At 41.8% G+C, this 19,743-nt stretch overlaps 1 protein-coding gene across 3 annotated transcripts in view; it reads right to left on the bottom strand.

Moving 5' to 3' along the window:
* Nucleotides 1-19,743, bottom strand: part of LOC126189017 (patj homolog) — a 490,590-nt gene that overhangs the window by 76,970 nt on the left and 393,877 nt on the right. For all 3 annotated transcript variants that reach the window (XM_049930836.1, XM_049930835.1, XM_049930837.1), the window contains 2 exons: nt 17,548-17,682; nt 342-500 (listed from right to left, as the gene is read on the bottom strand). In XM_049930836.1, the coding sequence (XP_049786793.1) occupies nt 342-500; nt 17,548-17,682 (294 nt within the window). The remainder of the gene's footprint in view (nt 1-341; nt 501-17,547; nt 17,683-19,743) is intronic.

The raw sequence follows: 19,743 nt of genomic DNA, 5'->3' as shown, positions 1-19,743 counted from the left end.
AGAGGTGGAACATGTAATGGATACTGGTAAGTAGCAAGTACACCCAGAGCCATTTGCTATCAAACCTCAAAACTATTTTGCCACTTAGAGTGAAACGAATGAGTAGACTTCCCACCTCCATCCTGCAGTTCAGATTTTGGATATACTCTTGACTGACTGACTATTTAGTATGACTGAATGTAATTAATAAATATTAAATTTACACAGCTTTTTTAGTATACATTGCAAATATACTTATTTGAAAATGTAAGGAACAATGTTTGGTTGTAAGCTATCTTGGCAATAACAACTGCTTGATACAGAAGATAGCTGAAAGCAGGGGAAGAGGCACGAGCACATACTTGATAATCAGGAGAGGTGGGTTCAACAGGGCGGGCAACCACAAGGCGAACATGACTGCCTGACTGCCTGAGAACTGCAGCCACTTGCTCAGAGCCCATTCCACGGAGGTTGACATCACCAATTTGCAGAATATGGTCTCCACTCTGCAACCGATTATCCTGTAAAAGACAAAACAACATTTAACACTCAAACAAAAGCAAGTGTAAAATTATACCTTTCAATTACAAAAATCTGTTTCCTATATTTATTTACCTATTTTACATGTAACCTCAGAGTTTAGCATTAAGCTCCTCGTATAAGAATCCAAGGACATGAAAGGAAAGCCATAAGTGAGAAGGATGTGAGATACAGTTGTAACCTGTCATAAATGTTATTCAATCTGTACACTGAGCAAGCTGTGAAGGAAACCAAGGAGAAATTTGGAATGTGAATTTAAGTTCATGGAGAAGAAATGAAAAAAATATATATATACAATTTTCTGGTAATTCTGTCAGAGATGACAAAGAGCTTGGAAGAGCTGATGGCTGGATTGGGTAGTGACTTGAAAATAAATTATGAGATAATAACCACAAAAGTAAAACAAGAGTAATGGAATGTAATCTAATTAAATTAGACAATGTTGAGGGAATTACATAAGGAAATGAGACACTAAAAGTGGTACATGAGTTTTGCTGTTTACGCAACAAAGTAATTGATGATGGAAAAAGTAGGGAAGACATAAAGTGCATACTGGCAACAGCAAGAAAAACATTTTTGAAACAGAGTAATCTGTTAACATCTAATATAAATGTAAGTGTAAGGAAGTCTTTACGAAGCTGTATTTCTCTGGAGTGACCCACAAGTGATAAGCAACTCAGGCACGAGGAGAACAGAAGCTTTTGAAATGTGATGCTATAGAAGAATGTTGATGATTAGATGGGTAGATCAATAACTAATTAAGAGTTTCTCAATCAAATTTGGGAGAAATGACATTTATGGCACAGTTTGACTAAAAGATTGATAGGACACATCCAGAGGCATGAATGAATTTTCAGTTTCATAATGACTGAAGTATACGTCTTGTTTATTCACTTAATATTGATTTTTGAAATTTTATAAGTTGTCTATCATGAGATAAATCACTTCCATTTTAAAGCAAATGTTAATCAAGGTTTTTCAGTATTTTTGTGATTCTCTGCTGTAAGTCAAACAAACCTGTGCCTATGACTACATGTGCCAACCTTCTTTGCACATGTTCAAAATCCTCTGTTACTCCTGCTCAGCATTGGTCCCACACATGCAACATTCTAAAATGGGATGCAAAACTGATTCAAAAGCAATCTCCTTTATTTACCCAGCATCTTGCCAATGAACCAAAGTATGTCATGTGCTTTACTCAAAACTGAGCCTATGTGATCCTTCCATTTCATATCCTTACAAGTGTTACCCCTCCCAGTCCACTCATCCATGTCGTCATTGCACCACTTCCCAACCTACAGCCAAAACGAAGTCACCTGTTGCCACATTCCTACCCTGTACACTTGCTGCCTCTCCCTCCCAGCTGTCAACTATACTTCCTCAACCTCCCCTACCACTACTGCCTCCTCTCGCTCCTCACTCTATACACCTTCATCCTAGATGATCCACAGTGCTAGCACAATGTAGTCTGTGTTACTGTACAAGAGTGATTTTTGTGTGTGTGTGTGTGTGTGTGTGTGTGTGTGTGCATGAGAGAGAGAGAGAGAGAGAGAGAGAGAGAGAGAGAGAGGAATGTACTACATAACAGCTCAGATCCCCCAACACTTCCAGTGGATGCCTGAAATTAATTCTACTTCTATAATGAATCTTCATTCAAGATAACATGCTGCATCCTCCCAACAATGAAAAGACTGCAAAACATTTCAGCTTTTCGCCAAAAAGAAGAAATAGAAAACATACACACATTCACACAAGCACAACTCACACACTCATGACCACTGTCTCCAATCAATATGGCTCGACTGCAGACTGACATGAGGAGCTATCTGGAGTGGGCTCTGGGGATATTGGCTACCAGTGAAAGCAGCCATACTATCTACAAACTAAGCTGTTAAGCTGTGACCCTTGCGTTGCTTTCCATATGGGTATGGCAACTAAAAAACTGTCTGGCCACATGAATGGTCACCATTAAACTGTGGCCGAGAAACAGCTGGACTACCCAGTTGAACATGCTGCCCAACACCATGTGCTTCACTTCAATGACTGCTCCACAGCCTGTGCCGTCAGGAGCTTTCCTATCAATACCAATTTTTCTGAATTGCACAGGTAGGAACTTTCATTAAAATGTATCTCTCATTCCTGTCATCTCCCTCACCTTAATCTTTGCTAGCTCCTGTCCTTCTCCTTCACCTACCTATCCCCTCCCCTGCTCCCACTCCAGCACTAGACACACCTTCTGTTCTGTTAACACACCCACAGTCCTTTTCCCTTCTCTTTTTTCCCCTCTCCCTTCCTGTTCCCACTACATCCCACAAGCTCTCACAGGCCCTGAATTCCTGCCCTGTTATCCATCCCCTTTCCCACACCATGGCTCCTCCTGCTCAGGCCCCCACCAACCATCCCAGACTCCTGCCCATGTCAGACGCAGTTGCACTTTGTAGTTGGGTCACTGCTGCTGGAGACTATATATATATATAGTTATAATAGAAGGAAACACTCCACGAAGGAAAAATATACCTAAAAACAAAGATGATGTGACTTACCAAATGAAAGTGCTGGCAGGTCGACAGACACACAAACGAACACAAACATACACACAAAATTCAAGCTTTCGCAACAAACTGTTGCCTCATCAGGAAAGAGGGAAGGAGAGGGAAAGACGAAAGGATGTGGGTTTTAAGGGAGAGGGTGAGGAGTCATTCCAGTCCCGGGAGCGGAAAGACTTACCTTAGGGGGAAAAAAGGACGGGTAGACACTCGCACACACACACATATCCATCCACACATATACAGACACAAGCAGACATATTTAAAGACAAAGAGTTTGGGCAGAGATGTCAGTCGAGGCAGAAGTGCAGAGGCAAAGATGTTGTTGAATGACAGGTGAGGTATGAGTGGCGGCAACTTGAAATTAGCGGAGATTGAGGCCTGGTGGATAACGGGAAGAGAGGATATATTGAAGAGCAAGTTCCCATCTCCGGAGTTCGGATAGGTTGGTGTTAGTAGGAAGTATCCAGATAACCCGGACGGTGTAACACTGCGCCAAGATGTGCTGGTCGTGCACCAAGGCATGTTTCGCCACAGGGTGATCCTCATTACCAACAAACACTGTCTGCCTGTGTCCATTCATGCGAATGGACAGTTTGTTGCTGGTCATTGGGTTCCACGACTGTGGTACTTGATCTTCGGGAGTGTGTGGCTGAGGGACTGCGTCAGCTTTCAGACAACACCACATACAAAGTTTGCCAAGGTAATCCCATTCCTGATGTCCAGGCAGAGCTTCAAGGAATCCTCAGAACCTTAGGCCCCCTACAAAACCTTTCACCTGACTCCATCAACCTCCTGACCCCACCGACACCCCGCACCCCTACCTTCTAACTTCTTCCTAAAATTCACAAACCCAATCATCCCGGCCGCCCCATTGTAGCTGGTTACCAAGCCCCCACAGAACGTATCTCTGCCTACGTAGATCAACACCTTCAACCCATTACATGCAGTCTCCCATCCTTCATCAAAGACACCAACCACTTTCTCGAACGCCTGGAATCCTTACCCCATCCGTTACCCCCAGAAACCATCCTTGTAACCATTGATGCCACTTCCTTATACACAAATATCCCGCACGTCCAGGGCCTCGCTGCGATGGAGCACTTCCTTTCACGCCGATCACCTGCCACCCTACCTAAAACCTCTTTCCTCATTATCTTAGCCAGCTTCATCCTGACCCACAACTTCTTCACTTTTGAAAACCAGACATACCAACAATTAAAGGGAACAGCCATGGGTACCAGGATGGCCCCCTCGTACGCCAACCTATTCATGGGTCGCTTAGAGGAAGCCTTCTTGGTTACCCAGGCCTGCCAACCCAAAGTTTGGTACAGATTTATTGATGACATCTTCATGATCTGGACTCACAGTGAAGAAGAACTCCAGAATTTCCTCTCCAACCTCAACTCCTTTGGTTCCATCAGATTCACCTGGTCCTACTCCAAATCCCATGCCACTTTCCTTGATGTTGACCTTCACCTGTCCAATGGCCAGCTTCACACGTCCGTCCACATCAAACCCACCAACAAGCAACAGTACCTCCATTACGACAGCTGCCACCCATTCCACATCAAACGGTCCCTTCCCTACAGCCTAGGTCTTCGTGGCAAACGAATCTGCTCCAGTCCGGAATCCCTGAAGCATTACACCAACAAACTGACAACAGCTTTCGCATCCCGCAACTACCCTCCCGACCTGGTACAGAAGCAAATAACCAGAGCCACTTCCTCATCCTCTCAAACCCAGAACCTCCCACAGAAGAACCACAAAAGTGCCCCACTTGTGATAGGATACTTTCCGGGACTGGATCAGATTCTGAATGTGGCTCTCCAGCAGGGATATGACTTCCTCAAATCCTGCCCTGAAATGAGATCCATCATTCATGAAATCCTCCCCACTCCACCAAGAGTGTCTTTCCGCCGTCCACCTAACCTTCGTAACCTCTTAGTTCATCCCTATGAAATCCCCAAACCACCTTCCCTACCCTCTGGCTCCTACCCTTGTAACCGCCCCCGGTGTAAAACCTGTCCCATGCACCCTCCCACCACCACCTACTCCAGTCCTGTAACCCGGAAGGTGTACACGATCAAAGGCAGAGCCACGTGTGAAAGCACCCACGTGATCTACCAACTGACCTGCCTACGCTGTGATGCATTCTATGTGGGAATGACCAGCAACAAACTGTCCATTCGCATGAATGGACACAGGCAGACAGTGTCTGTTGGTAATGAGGATCACCCTGTGGCTAAACATGCCTTGGTGCACGACCAGCACATCTTGGCGCAGTGTTACACCGTCCGGGTTATCTGGATACTTCCTACTAACACCAACCTGTCAGAACTCCGGAGATGGGAACTTGCTCTTCAATATATCCTCTCTTCCCGTTATCCACCAGGCCTCAATCTCCGCTAATTTCAAGTTGCCGCCACTCATACCTCACCTGTCATTCAACAACATCTTTGCCTCTGCACTTCTGCCTCGACTGACATCTCTGCCCAAACTCTTTGTCTTTAAATATGTCTGCTTGTGTCTGTATATGTGTGGATGGATATGTGTGTGTGTGCGAGTGTCTACCCGTCCTTTTTTCCCCCTAAGGTAAGTCTTTCCGCTCCCGGGACTGGAATGACTCCTCACCCTCTCCCTTAAAACCCACATCCTTTCGTCTTTCCCTCTCCTTCCCTCTTTCCTGATATATATATATATATATATATAGAGGGAAACATTCCACGTGGGAAAAATACATCTAAAAAGAAAGATGATGAGACTTACCAAACAAAAGCGCAAAAGACACACAAACAAACACAAACACACACACAAAATTCAAGCTTTCGCAACCAACGGTTGCCTCATCAGGAAAGAGGGAAGGAGAGGGAAAGACGAAAGGATTTGGGTTTTAAGGGAGAGGGTAAGGAGTCAATCCAATCCCGGGAGCGGAAAGACTTACCTTAGGGGGAAAAAAGGACAGGTATACACTCGCACACACACACATATCCATCCGCATATACACAGACACAAGCAGACATTTGTAAAGGCAAAGAGTTTGGGCAGAGATGTCAGTCGAGGCAGAAGTGCAGAGGCAAAGATGATGTTGAAAGACAGGTGACTTATCAGCGGCGGCAAATTGAAATTAGAAATTAGCGGAGATTGAGGCCTGGCGGATAGCGAGAAGAGAGGATATGCTGAAGGGCAAGTTCCCATCTCCGGAGTTCTGACAGGTTGGTGTTAGTGGGAAGTATCCAGATAACCCGGACGGTGTAACACTGTGCCAAGATGTGCTGGCCGTGCACCAAGGCATGTTTAGCCACAGGGTGATCCTCATTACCAACAAACACTGTCTGCCTGTGTCCATTCATGCGAATGGGCAGTTTGTTGCTGGTCATTCCCACATAGAACGCTTCACAGTGCAGGCAGGTCAGTTGGTAAATCAGGAAAGTGGCATCGGATTTAGAGTAGGACCAGGTGAATCCTACTCTAAATCCCATGCCACTTTCCTTGACGTTGACCTCCACCTGTCCAATGACCAGCTTCACACATCTGTCACATCAAACCCACCAACAAGCAACAGTACCTCCATTATGACAGCTGCCACCCATTCCACATCAAACGGTCCCTTCCCTACAGCCTAGGTCTTCGTGGCAAACGAATCTGCTCCAGTCCGGAATCCTTGAACCATTACACCAACAACCTGAAAACAGCTTTTGCATCCCGTAACTACCCTCCCGACCTGGTACAGAAGCAAATAACCAGAGCCACTTCCTCATCTCCTCAAACCCGGAACCTTCCACATAAGAACCCCAAAAGTGCCCCACTTGTGACAGGATACTTTCCGGGACTGGATCAGATTCTGAATGTGGCTCTCCAGCAGGGATACGACTTCCTCAAATCCTGTCCTGAAATGAGATCCATCCTTCATGAAATCCTCCCCACTCCACCTAGAGTGTCTTTCCGCCGTCCACCTAACCTTCGTAACCTCTTAGTTCATCCCTATGAAATCCCCAAACAACCTTCCCTACCCTCTGGCTCCTACCCTTGTAACCGCCCCCGGTGTAAAACCTGTCCCATGCACCCTCCCACCACCACCTACTCCAGTCCTGTAACCTGGAAGGTGTACACGATCAAAGGCAGAGCCACGTGTGAAAGCACCCACGTGATTTACCAACTGACCTGCCTACACTGTGAAGCCTTCTATGTGCGAATGACCAGCAACAAACTGTTCATTCGCATGAATGGACACAGGCAGACAGTGTTTGTTGGTAATGAGGATTACCCTGTGGCTAAACATGCCTTGATGCACGGCCAGCACATCTTGGCAGTGTTACACCGTCCGGGTTATGTGGATACTTCCCACTAACACCAACCTGTCAGAACTCCGGAGATGGGAACTTGCCCTTCAGCATATCCTCTCTTCTCGCTATCCGCCAGGCCTCAATCTCCGCTAATTTCTAATTTCAATTTGCCGCCGCTCAAAGTCACCTGTCTTTCAACATCATCTTTGCCTCTGTACTTCTGCCTCAACTGACATCTCTGCCCAAACTCTTTGCCTTTACAAATGTCTGCTTGTGTCTGTATATACGGATGGATATGTGTGTGTGTGTGTGTGTGTGTGTGTGTGCGAGTGTATACCTGTCCTTTTTTCCCCCTAAGGTAAGTCTTTCCGCTCCCGGGATTGGAATGACTCCTTACCCTCTCCCTTAAAACCCATATCCTTTCGTCTTTCCCTCTCCTTCCCTCTTTCCTGATGAGGCAACCGTTGGTTGCGAAAGCTTGAATTTTGTGTGTATGTTTGTGTTTGTTTGTGTGTCTATCGACCTGCCAGCGCTTTTGTTTGGTAAGTCTCATCATCTTACACGTGTGTGTGTGTGTGTGTGTGTCTGTCTGTGTGTGTGTGTGTGAGAGAAAGAGAGAGAGAGAGAGAGAGAGAGAGAGAGAGAGAGAGAGAGACAGAGAGAATTGTGGTTTTGTGAATGTTTGTGTGTGTTCTACTACAGAAGGTGGCCTTTTGGCCAAAGGTTTAAGTGCTTAGCAGTCTTTTCATTGTGCCTGTTTGTGATAGTGCCTCCTTTAAGTGGTGTATAACAACTTACCCCTTTCATAATATTTTTGTCAGTCACAGAGTCTGTTTGATACCTCGTACACGAATACTTTGTTTAATAAATGTTAATAATAGGTTTCTGGAGTAAGATATTTACAGACTGCATACTGATTAGCATGGATGAGACTATTCATTTGAGAAGATTTTTATTTCTAGGTTTTTGCTTTGCTACACTCTATTTGGTTCTTGTATCATCAATGAGTGTCTGAACACTAACTTTGGTGCCACTGACAGCCTTTACACATAACAATAATTTCTTTGGATATTGTGGGAAATCTTTTGATTAGATTCTGTTACTGTAGTCACTGAAGGCTTAACACATTACCCTTTTGATTGCCACACAGTTTCTTTCAGCATCTCTCTATCTCTAAGTTTTGTATTATACCTACTATGCAATGGTAGTTTTAGAAGTTTCTTTATGACGAATATAAATCACAGAAGGTCCCTCCTATCATGAACTGTTTTATTGGGTGCCTATTTATCCAGAAGATGATCAATTATTCTTCCAAATTTGAGCCACCGTTTGTCTACAAGAGCCTGACAAAAGGCAAAAGTTTTGAGTTCCTCTTTGAGATATGACAAGATTGACTCTTTATCTAGCTTACTGAACATGTGAATCTTCCTATTTGTTTTAACTATCCTTTGTACTTTAATAATTATTGCTGCTAAAACTGCATCTTGGTCACTTACAGCAACTTCAAAGAGGTCAGCACAGTTAAGCCTAATGCATTGTTGTTGTTGTGGTCTTGCAGCTCTCCATGCTACTCTATCCTGTGCAAGCTTCTTCATCTCCCAGTACCTACTGCAACCTACATCCTTCTGAATCTGCTTAGTGTATTCATCTCTTGGTCTCCCTCTATGATTTTTACCCTCCATGCTGCCCTCCAATACTAAATTGGTGATCCCTTGATGCCTCAGAACATGTCCTACCAACTGATTCCTTCTTCTGGTCAAGTTGTGCCACAAACCTCTCTTCTCCCCAATCCTATTCAACACCTCCTCATTAGTTATGTGATCTACCCATCTAATCTTCAGCATTCTTCTGTAGCACCACATTTCGAAAGCTTCTATTCTCTTCTTGTCCAAACTATTTACCATCCATGTTTCACTTCCATACATGGCTACACTCCATACAAATACTTTCAGAAATGACTTCCTGACACTTAAATCTATACTCGATGTTAACAAATTTCTCTTCTTGAGAAACGCTTTCCTTGCCATTGCCAGTCTACATTTTATATCCTCTCTACTTCAACCATCATCAGTTATTTTGCTCCCCAAATAGCAAAACTCCTTTACTACTTTAAGTGTCTCATTTCCTAATCTAATACCCTCAACATCACCCGACTTAATTAGACCACATTCCATTATCCTTGTTTTGCTTTTGTTGATGTTCATCTTACATCCTCCCTTCAAGACACCATCCATTCCGTTCAACTGCTCTTCCAAGTCCTTTGCTGTCTCTGACAGAATTACAATGTCATCGGCGAACCTCAAAGTTTTTATTTCTTCTCCATGGATTTTAATACCTACTCTGAATTTTTCTTTTGTTTCCTTTACTGCTTGCTCAATATACAGATTGAATAACAGCGGGGAGAGGCTACAACCCTGTCTTACGCCCTTCCCAACCACTGCTTCCCTTTCATGTCCCTCGACTCTTATAACTGCCATCTGGTTTCTGTACAAATTGTAAATAGCCTTTCGCTCCCTGTATTTTGCATCTAATGCATTAGAGCCAATAAATTTCTAGCATGAGTGTGTTTTTGAACTATCTGTTCTACACAGATTTCAGAGAGGGTATTTAGTAATGTTTCACGCAATGTCTTGTCATGTCCACCACTTATAAAACTGTAATCATCCCAACTGATGGCTGAATATTTTAAAGTCTCCTCCAATGATGACAGTATAAATGTTCAAATGTGTGTGAAGTCCTAAGGGACCAAACTGCTGAGGTCATTGGTCCCTAGACTTACACATTACTCAAACAAAGTTATGCTAAGAACAACACACACACCTAAGCCCGAGGGAGGACTTGAACTTCAGGCAGAAGGGGCTGCACAATCCGTGACATGGCGCCTCAAACCGTGTGGCCACTCCATGCAGCGATGACAGTATAACTTCAAACATACATACTAGCAAACTGAGGTTCTCCATAAAGTTTTCAATTACATCTGCAGCTTTATTCTGTGGTCAATAGAAAAATCCATATACAAGTTAATACTCACTGTTGATACTGATTCTTGCCTCAATGATCTCATATGTAGCTTCAGTTTCTACCTCAGTGGATTTTAATTTGTTGTCTACTGTGACAAACATATGAGCTCCACTGCTTTTTAGGAGCAATTCAAGCTATGGCACTTTTTCAGTGAATGTTTTGGCATTTGGTCACTAGGATTTTAGTCATTTCATCTGTGGGGTCATTTCTTTGGCTCTTATACTAATATCTTGGTGTTTCCTACAGCTAACATTATCTAAATGGACAGAGAGTTACCCAAGCCAAACACCATTGTGTGCATTCCACGTACATCCAGTCACCAGGGTAGCAGCCTCTTAAGTGTGGTGCACTCCTGGCCCATTTTGGAGGGCTCTACAGTTCTAAACATTGTGGCCACAGTCCAGGAAGTCACAGCCTAGCTCATCACAGAACCTTCAAAGTCTATGGTGCAGGTCTTCCACTGGACTCAAAAGAAGTGGCCGCAATTAAATCTGTGGATAATGCTGCAGTCTGCAAGCATTATTGATTAGTCATGAAATGCCAAACAACAGGCATTGTACATTCCAATGTGCATCACAATCTGCAGTTGGTTCAATCTTGTTTGGTAAATGGGTGCGGAATAGCCTCTTCAACATGTTGAATGTGGCCTCCAGCCCTACACACAGAGCACACAAGTTGATGCTTTCAATCCATTGTTACTATTTCCCTAAGAGATAGCAATTCCCCATACATTTGAACTGCCGGAGATTAACAGACCCTTTCCCTTTTGTTCTCCCTTCCTACCGACATGGGACACAATAGGCTTTACACTGTGTAAACTTGTAAATAATTTACATGAAGCACTAGTAACTGAGATTGGGGGGGGGGAGGGAGGGGAGGGGAGAGTGTGAGTTTGATGGTGCTCCTATGAGACACAGTATGATGTTAGCAAGGCAGTAACTGCTAGCAGATAGATGGAGGGCAGCAAGTGTAATTTCTATTAACAGCACAGGAATCCAAAGTTACTGGTGTAGAAGTCAACTCAAAGTCCATATGTGAACCACACATATGAGGAGTCACAAGATCATGTAACATGGGCTCATAAAGATTCACAGTCCTTGTCATAAATATTGTCCTCTACATATTAAGCAGGTCCTCCTCCACAGCTCAATGGTCAACGTATCAGGCTGCTATGCAGAGGACCTCGTTTTGATTCCCATACCACCAGGGGCTTTTTCTTGGTTGGACCACTGGAACAGGGGGCAGTCATCCTCTTGATGGCAACTGAGGAGCTGCTTAAGTGAGAAGTAATGGTTCCCAGGTCCAGAAAACCAACAAACAGCTGGAAGAGTGGCATGCTGACTGTACAGCCTTCCATACTGTATCTAATGATGCCAATGACAGACGATAACATGCCAGTCAGTCGGTCTCGGCTAGCCCACCATGGCCAGGACACTGAGATTCTCTTTTGCTTTGTACATTACACAGCAAAGATTTTATACAAGCCTGACTCCATCCAATCAAACAATCTTATAATGTATTAATCTTCGTGTAATTGGTGTTGCTTTTCTCGCACGGTTCACAAAAAATTAATCTCCTTTCATTTCTCCATAACAATGATACGAACTGCACATAGATCTGTTATATTTTGGTTCTAAACTACATTTTCCACATTGTTTTCAAGAAAAGCATGTTAGAGAAATCTAATAGATTTTGGCCACGCGATGTGTGTCCGTGTGGCACAGTGGTTAATGCAACTGCCTTGTAAGCAGAAGATCCTAGGTTCAAGTCCCAATCCAGCACACATCTTCACTCATTACTGCTGATTCCACATAAATTCCCAATGCAGCTGATATCATTGCTTCCTTCCGCTTCCTTTCCTTCCTGCCATCCTCCACCTTCAATTTACATAATGTGCCCAGCTAATATTTGAACTTGGATACAATTCATTCACAGTAAATAAAATAGGTATTCTAGCACACTACCCTGCTTTTTGAGAAAGCCATCCCTAATGTTCATTATGCATAATCGACTCCAAATCAGTGGGATCAACAGATTGAAAATTGAGCATTTTTCATCGTATACGCCGTCTGCAAGTGCATGCATTCTGATGAATCGAGAAAAGAAACTTTTATGACTACCACTTTTGTACCAATAAGACCAATGAAAGTAGCGATGGCTGAGCACCCACGGCACCTGGCTATAAAGCAGAGGACCTGTGTTCTAATCCTGCATGCATCGAGCCCCCCCCCCCCCCCCCCCCCCCGGCCACATGTGTATTTTCCTGCGTGTTAAAATTAGTGGGAATACAAAGACTAATAAGGTAAATAAATAAGGCAGGTAAAGAAATTTCTCAAACACCTGGGATTAGTGAAGAATTAAAATTTTAATCACTGTTGTTTGCAAACAATTCTAATAAATATTGTTGCAAATTTGTCACGGATAATCATAACGAGTTGTCCTCCATCATCAGTCTGTTTCGATCCTACAGCGTACTGGTAGTGAATTTTCATTGTATATCTGCATAGTCCTTCCCACGAACCATGGACCTTCCCATTGGTGGGGAGGCTTGCGTGCCTCAGCAATACAGATAGCCGTACCTTGGGTGCAACCACAACAGATGGGCATCTGTTGAGAGACCAGACAAATGCGTGGTTCCTGAAGAGGGGCAGCAGCCTTTTCAGTAGTTGCAGGGTCAACAGTCTGGATGATTGACTGATCTGGCCTTGTAACATTAACCAAAACGGCCTTACTGTGCTGGAACAGTGAACGGCTGAAAGCAAGGGGTAACTACAACCATAATTTTTCCCGAGGGCATAAATCTTTACTGTATGGTTAAATGATGATGGTGTCCTCTTGGGTCAAATATTCTGGAGGTAAAATAGTTCCCAATTCAGATCTCCAGGTGGGGACTACTGAGAAGGAAGTCATTATCAGCAGAAACAAAACAGGCATTCTACAGATCGGGACATGTAATGTCAGATCCCTTAATCGGGTAGATAGGATAGAAAATTTAAAAAGAGAAATGGATAGGTTAAAGAAGGCTGTATATCTGGAAGAGGCCTGGAGACACTGGAAGGTTTCAGACAGATTATATAATGGTAAGACAGAGATTTAAGAACCAGGTTTTCAATTTTAAGATATTTCCAGAGGCAGATGTGGACTCTGACCACAGACTGTTGGTTAGGAACAGTGGACTAAAACTAAAGAATCTGCAAAAAGGTGGGAATTTAAGGAGATGGGACCTGGATAAACTGAAAAAACCAGAGTTTGTAGAGAATTTCAGAGATAGCATTAGGTAACAATTGATAAGAACAGGGAAAAGAAACACAGTACAAGAAGAATGGGTAGCTTTGAGAAATGAAATAGTGAAGGCACCAGAGGATGAAGTGGGTAAAAAGATGGGGCTAGTAGAAATCCGTGGGTAACAGAAGAGATACTGAATTCAATTGATGAAAGGAGAAAGTATAAAAATGCAGTAAACGAAGCAAACACAAAATAATACAATTGCTTCAAAAATGAGATCGACAGAAACTGCAAAATGGCTAAGCAGTGATGCCTACAGGACAAATATAAGGATGTAGAGGCATACATCACCAGGGGTACGGTAGATACTGCCTACAGGAAAATTAAAGAGACCTTTGGAGGAAAAAGAACCACTTGTATGAATATCAAAAGCTAGGATGGAAAACCAGTTCTAAGCAAACAAGGGAAAGCACAAAGGTGGAAGGATTATATAGAGGGTCTATACAAGGGGAATGTATTTGAGGGCAATATTATGGAAATGAAAGAGGACATAGGTCGTAGATGGAGATGAAATCAGAGATATGATACTGCAAGAATAATTTGATAGAGCACTGAAAGATCTAAGTCGAAACAAGGCCCTGGGATAGACAACAATACATTAGTACTACTGATAGCCCTGATAACACTCTACCAGTTGGTGAGAAAGATGTGTGTGACAGTCATAATACCCTCAGACTTCAAGATGAATATAATTTTTCCAATCCCATAGAAAGCAGGTGTTGATAGGTGTCAAAATTACCAAACCCAAACTATCAGCTTAATACGTCACAGCTGCAAAATACTGGCACGAACTCCTTACAGATGAATGGAAAAACTGGTAGAAGCCGACCTCGAGGAAAATCAGTTTGGATTCTGTAGAAATGATGGAACACAAGAGGTAATACTCACATTACAACTTAGCTTGGAAGATGGATTAGGAAAGGCAAACCCACATTTCTTGGATTTGTAGGCTTGAGAAAGCGTTTGAGAATATTGATTGGAATACTCCCTTCCAAATTATAAAGGTGGCAGGGGTCAAATATAGGGAGCGAAGAGCTATTTACAATTGTACAGAAACCAGATAGCAGTTATAAGAGTTGAGGGGCATGAAAAGGAAGCAGTGGTTGGGAAGGGAGTGAGACAGGGTTGTAGTCAATCCCTGATGTTATACAATCTGTACATTGAGCAAGCAGTAAAAGAAACAAAAGAAAAATGCAGGGTAGCAATAAAAATCCACGGAGAAGAAATAAAAACTTTGAGGTTCACCAAAGACATTGTAATTCTGTCAGAGTCAGAAAAGGACCTGGAAGAGTAGTTGAATGGAATGGACAGTGTCTTGAAAGGTGGTTACAAGATGGATGATGATGAGGTCCCATACTCCGAGGAGCGTAGGGAATGATGCAGGAGATCCACACTGCCGACTAGGCAAGGTAGTAGTGGAGATGGTTTGCCATTGCCTTCCTCCAACTGTAATGGGGATGAATGATGATGATGATGAAGACAACACAACAACACCCAGTCATCTCGAGGCAGGTAAAATCCCGGACCCCGTGGGGAATCAAACCCAGGACCCCATGTGCAGGAAATGAGAATGCTACCGCAAGACCACAAGCTGCAGACAAGATGTAACATCAACAAAAGCAAAACAAGGATAATGGAATGTAGCCAAATTAAATTACTTCGAGTTAGATTAAGAAATGATACACTTAAAGTAGTAGATGAGTTTTGCTATTTGGGGAGCAAAATAACTGAAGATGGTTGAAGTAGAGAGGATATAAAATGTAGACTGGCAAGAAAAGTATTTCTGAAGAAGAGAAATTTGTTAACATCGAGTATAGATTTAAGTGCCAGGAAGAATTTACTGAAAGTACTTGTATGGAGTGTAAGCATGCAGGGAAATGAAACACAGACAATAAATAGTTTAGATAAGAAGAGAACAGAAGCTTTCGATATGTGGGGTGACAGAAGAATGCTGAACATTAGATGGGTAGATCACATAACTAATGGGGAGGTACTGAACAGAATTGGGGAAAAGAGGAATTTGCGGCACAACTTGACTTGAAGAAGGGATCAGTTGGTAGCACATTTTTTTTAGGCATTTAGGGATCACCAATTTAGTATTGAAGGGCAGTGCGGAGGGTAAAAATCGTAGGGGGAGACTAAGAGATGAATCCACTAAGCAGATTCAGAAGGATGTAGTTTGCAGACAGTTACTTGTGGATGAAGGAGCTTGCACAGGATAGAGTAGCATGGAGAGCGTCATCAAACTAGTCTCTGGACTAAAGACCACAACAACAACATCCACACAGTAAAATATTGTTTGTGAAATAATATAGTGAGCTTCTGTAAGTTACATGTGGATATTGTAATATGTACTTTGTTGTAAACAGCATTTATGTTTATTTAGTAATATCAGGTTGCTTACTGTAAGTCTTCAGTTCCACTATTTTAACAATGGATAATGCATAGCCTGTGATTACTACTGAAATAAATAACTGTGAGCCTGTCACACCAGAAGTTCAATGCTGTGTTTCAGTCTGTGCAAGAAATGTAAGATGATATATTATCAACACATTACTCAAAGTAGGCAGTCTGTTTCTCTGTAGTCCAAATTAACAGGATCAACTTTCACTGAGCAATTTGTGAAGCTGAAGAACAAAAGGACTTTTGTTGATGTTGAAGAACTGTATCAAAAAGACAGAGCAAAAGGTGAAATGGAAGGTGTTGAGGCTAGTGAATCCAGGATGATTTGTAACATGTCTCAGTCAAGCTATGCTTCATCAGTTCTGAATGAAAATTATGAGACAGTAACCAGACAATCAAGCTATGGCGCAGTGCCTCTTAATTTGACAGCATATTGAGAATGAGACAACAAGAATACGCAAGATGTAGATTGCATGTGCAGCATTTCAGTACTGACCAACATGGAGCTTAAGTTTGCTGCATCTTTATCTTCAGCAAGGAATTTCAAACTGAAGTGTAAAAGTAGTCAATGGCATATTATGAAATGTGTCTCACACAAGGATGTAGAAAGCATTGAAGATAAACAGAAACTGGCAGCATTTTGAGTGTGCAGACAGCATCACTTATTACTAGTTTTAATCATGATTACATGACAAATACCTACCAAAAAGGGTGAAAGTATCGAACATTTGACATATGTTTTCACAAAAGAGAGAAGAGTGAACCCTTGTTGCAGTTGGTAGCATATTTATACTAGGTGCCCGGAAAATTGTTGGTGAATGTTTTCCTGTGATAACAAGGAACTATTAATAAATATGGTCCTCAGGTTATACCAAAGTTCAGCCATTTAATTGACTTATTTAAAACCAAGTAACTGACAAAATCCATTTACAAAACATGTCCTGAGAACATTTTAAAACCATATGTTGCTGATAGCAAGTTTAGTGTCATAGTGGATTCCCGAGGCAGGAAAACTGATACTGTCCTGCATGATGATACGCTTATAGATGACAAGGGTCAACTGACTTGTTGGGTATAAGTAATACTGCCAAACTGTATACCTGTGTGTCAGGCATGTGATGTTTATTTTTTTGCCTAGTTAAAAACATTATTTTGAGGATTCATAATTGCAGTTCAAATAAAAATTAATTTCTAAAAAAGAACTATTTTTTAATGTAAACGAATTCACCTTATTAACCATCATATACCCATCAATTTCAACACGGAGAAAATTATATATAAAAAAGGAAGAATCAAACACACATCCTCTGCTTCTAGCAGCACTTTTTCCAAAGTGTATTAACCTGATTGGTAATTAAGCAACAGTAATAAAAAATGGTCTCCAGCTCCATATCTGAAGTAATACATTTTAAGCTTAAGTAATACGTTTTAAGCTTAACATATATTTTATAATATCAGATGGTCAAAGTGCAACGAATGTTACATACTCTGTCTGCAACTCCACCTGGCAGAATTGTTTTTACAACAACGCCAGTGCTACGTCCTCCAATGATCCCAAATCCAAGACCTGAGCCATCATTGATCAGGTCAATAATTTCGACCTGAGCCCACTCTGTGTTCAGCTGTAACAGACAAATAAGATGAGAAAATGGGTCGGTTTCTTAGATATATGGTATATTTCATTTTTACAATACACTTCAGCTTAACATCAAAAATCAGTGTTGCACTCAGTTCCACAAACTGAATAGCCTTACCTAACAATATACACTGTGCAATCTAATTTAACTCACATGATAGGTTGTATCTTAAGAGCTGGTCTTACTACTTAACCTGAAATACAGAAAAATTGAAGCTACCACATCCAACTGCAAGTACAAACTGAAAGTCTTTGAATAAGCTCATTAAACAAGGAGCATACTATTGTTACATCATTACAAACATTTTACTAATGCCATCAGAACACATTAAGAAAGAAGGAAAGAAAGATCTAGCTGGGAAATAAAAACATAATGTAGTTTCTGTAACGACAAAGTTGTGTCAGGGGAGAAGAAATGATTTCTAGACAAAGTCTCCACCGCTCAGACACACAGAAATAATAAACGTGTATTGAAGTTAAGATTACAAAATCTAATTAAGGCTAATTTCTGAAAACACTCAGCTTTCTGTAACCAAAAATCCTCCTAGATGCTTGGAGATTAGACCATTTTCGCAACAAGGGAAAATGTGGATGATTCATACACTGTACTTAAAAAATACAAGCAGATATTAATACTGAAAGAAATAGAGGGACTGTATGAATTCCACTTGTAGCATGGGTCTTATTATGTGCCAGCAGTGTAGCAATTTGTGAGTCAATAATTTCCTTTAATATTTGACAAGGTCTTCATCTGATTTACTGTTACTTCTACAAAATATGTCAACATTTTCAAATTAATTTTCCTGGTTTAATACAAACCCATGGCCATAAACTGAAAGAGCTTCAAGATTTTTTTTATTTTTTTATTTTTTTTTAAATCACTGCTTCTTTGTGATACAGTACAGACTAAATTACTGTGAGAGCAACTCAGAATGTGTGACTTACACACACATCATAGGAGGCCACTTAGTGTGAGCAGAGATCCAGGGCATAATGGCTCTCACTGCAAACTCTGCATGTTTGACACACAGTGTATATGTCGTGAGAAAATGTATACATCAGAATGGTCCTCTTGGCTCAAGTATTTGAAGCTGTTGGATCAACATAACACCTGTAGTAACTAGAGATCTTGTGGCATGCTGTAGGTTATCTTTTTCCCATCAGACTGAGTATCATTTGCTAATAGAGGTTATTTTCTATGCCTGTTAACCTGTCATTCATTCTTCCTCACACAATGGTACTGCTTGATTTGGCAAGTATGTGGTCTTGCCCACTGCAAGTAAACACAGTGTGCTGTTCAAGGATTAGTCATAGTTTAGACTGGAGATTTGTTCTAACTGCCTGTTCATCTGGGGTGTCCCTAGGATACATTACAACTCTGCCAACATTATTTAATGGGATGAATATGGTTGTGGCACCAATATTTTTAGTCAGGTCAGCATCATGTTAGGAGCATGTAGGTCACTAACTGTATTTTCTAGGAGCACTAAGATGGCTAAGGTTTTTGCGGATGCTGGCCTGTAATGTGGTGTTGATGATCCTCGATTCCATATGATGCATAATAATGCCTGTCCACAAAGGGCTCTTGCTCACATACCTGGAACACGAAAATACCACACATACAGAGTGAAAAACTCACCCACTTTCCAAAATCTGATGGAACAGGTGTACAACATGAAAAGCTGCAGTCCTAATAGCATTATCACAGATCATTTATGAGCTCTGGAAGAGGCTTGTCCAGTGATTGGAGGCATTATTGTAACACATACTAGACAATCTTATCAACAATATTTAAAGATGGTATATACATTCGACAGCACAAAAAGCAGGTCACCCCTGAATTCCAATGTGTAGGCCGCACCTGACTGATGCAAGCAACATAGCATAGTTGTGTCGCAAGTCACCTACACCCTCTGAAGTACATACATTTGAATATACACAATTGCTACCATAAGAGACCACTTGAGAGCACTGCTCATTATGGCAGTCTGTCTGGATATAAACTAATACCATGACACAACAAATATTAGAAAAAAATGTTATTAGA

This window comes from Schistocerca cancellata, chromosome 5, assembly GCF_023864275.1.
Source record: "Schistocerca cancellata isolate TAMUIC-IGC-003103 chromosome 5, iqSchCanc2.1, whole genome shotgun sequence".
Taxonomy (NCBI): Eukaryota; Metazoa; Arthropoda; class Insecta; order Orthoptera; family Acrididae; genus Schistocerca; species Schistocerca cancellata.
This window is presented reverse-complemented; position numbering and strand designations above follow the sequence as displayed.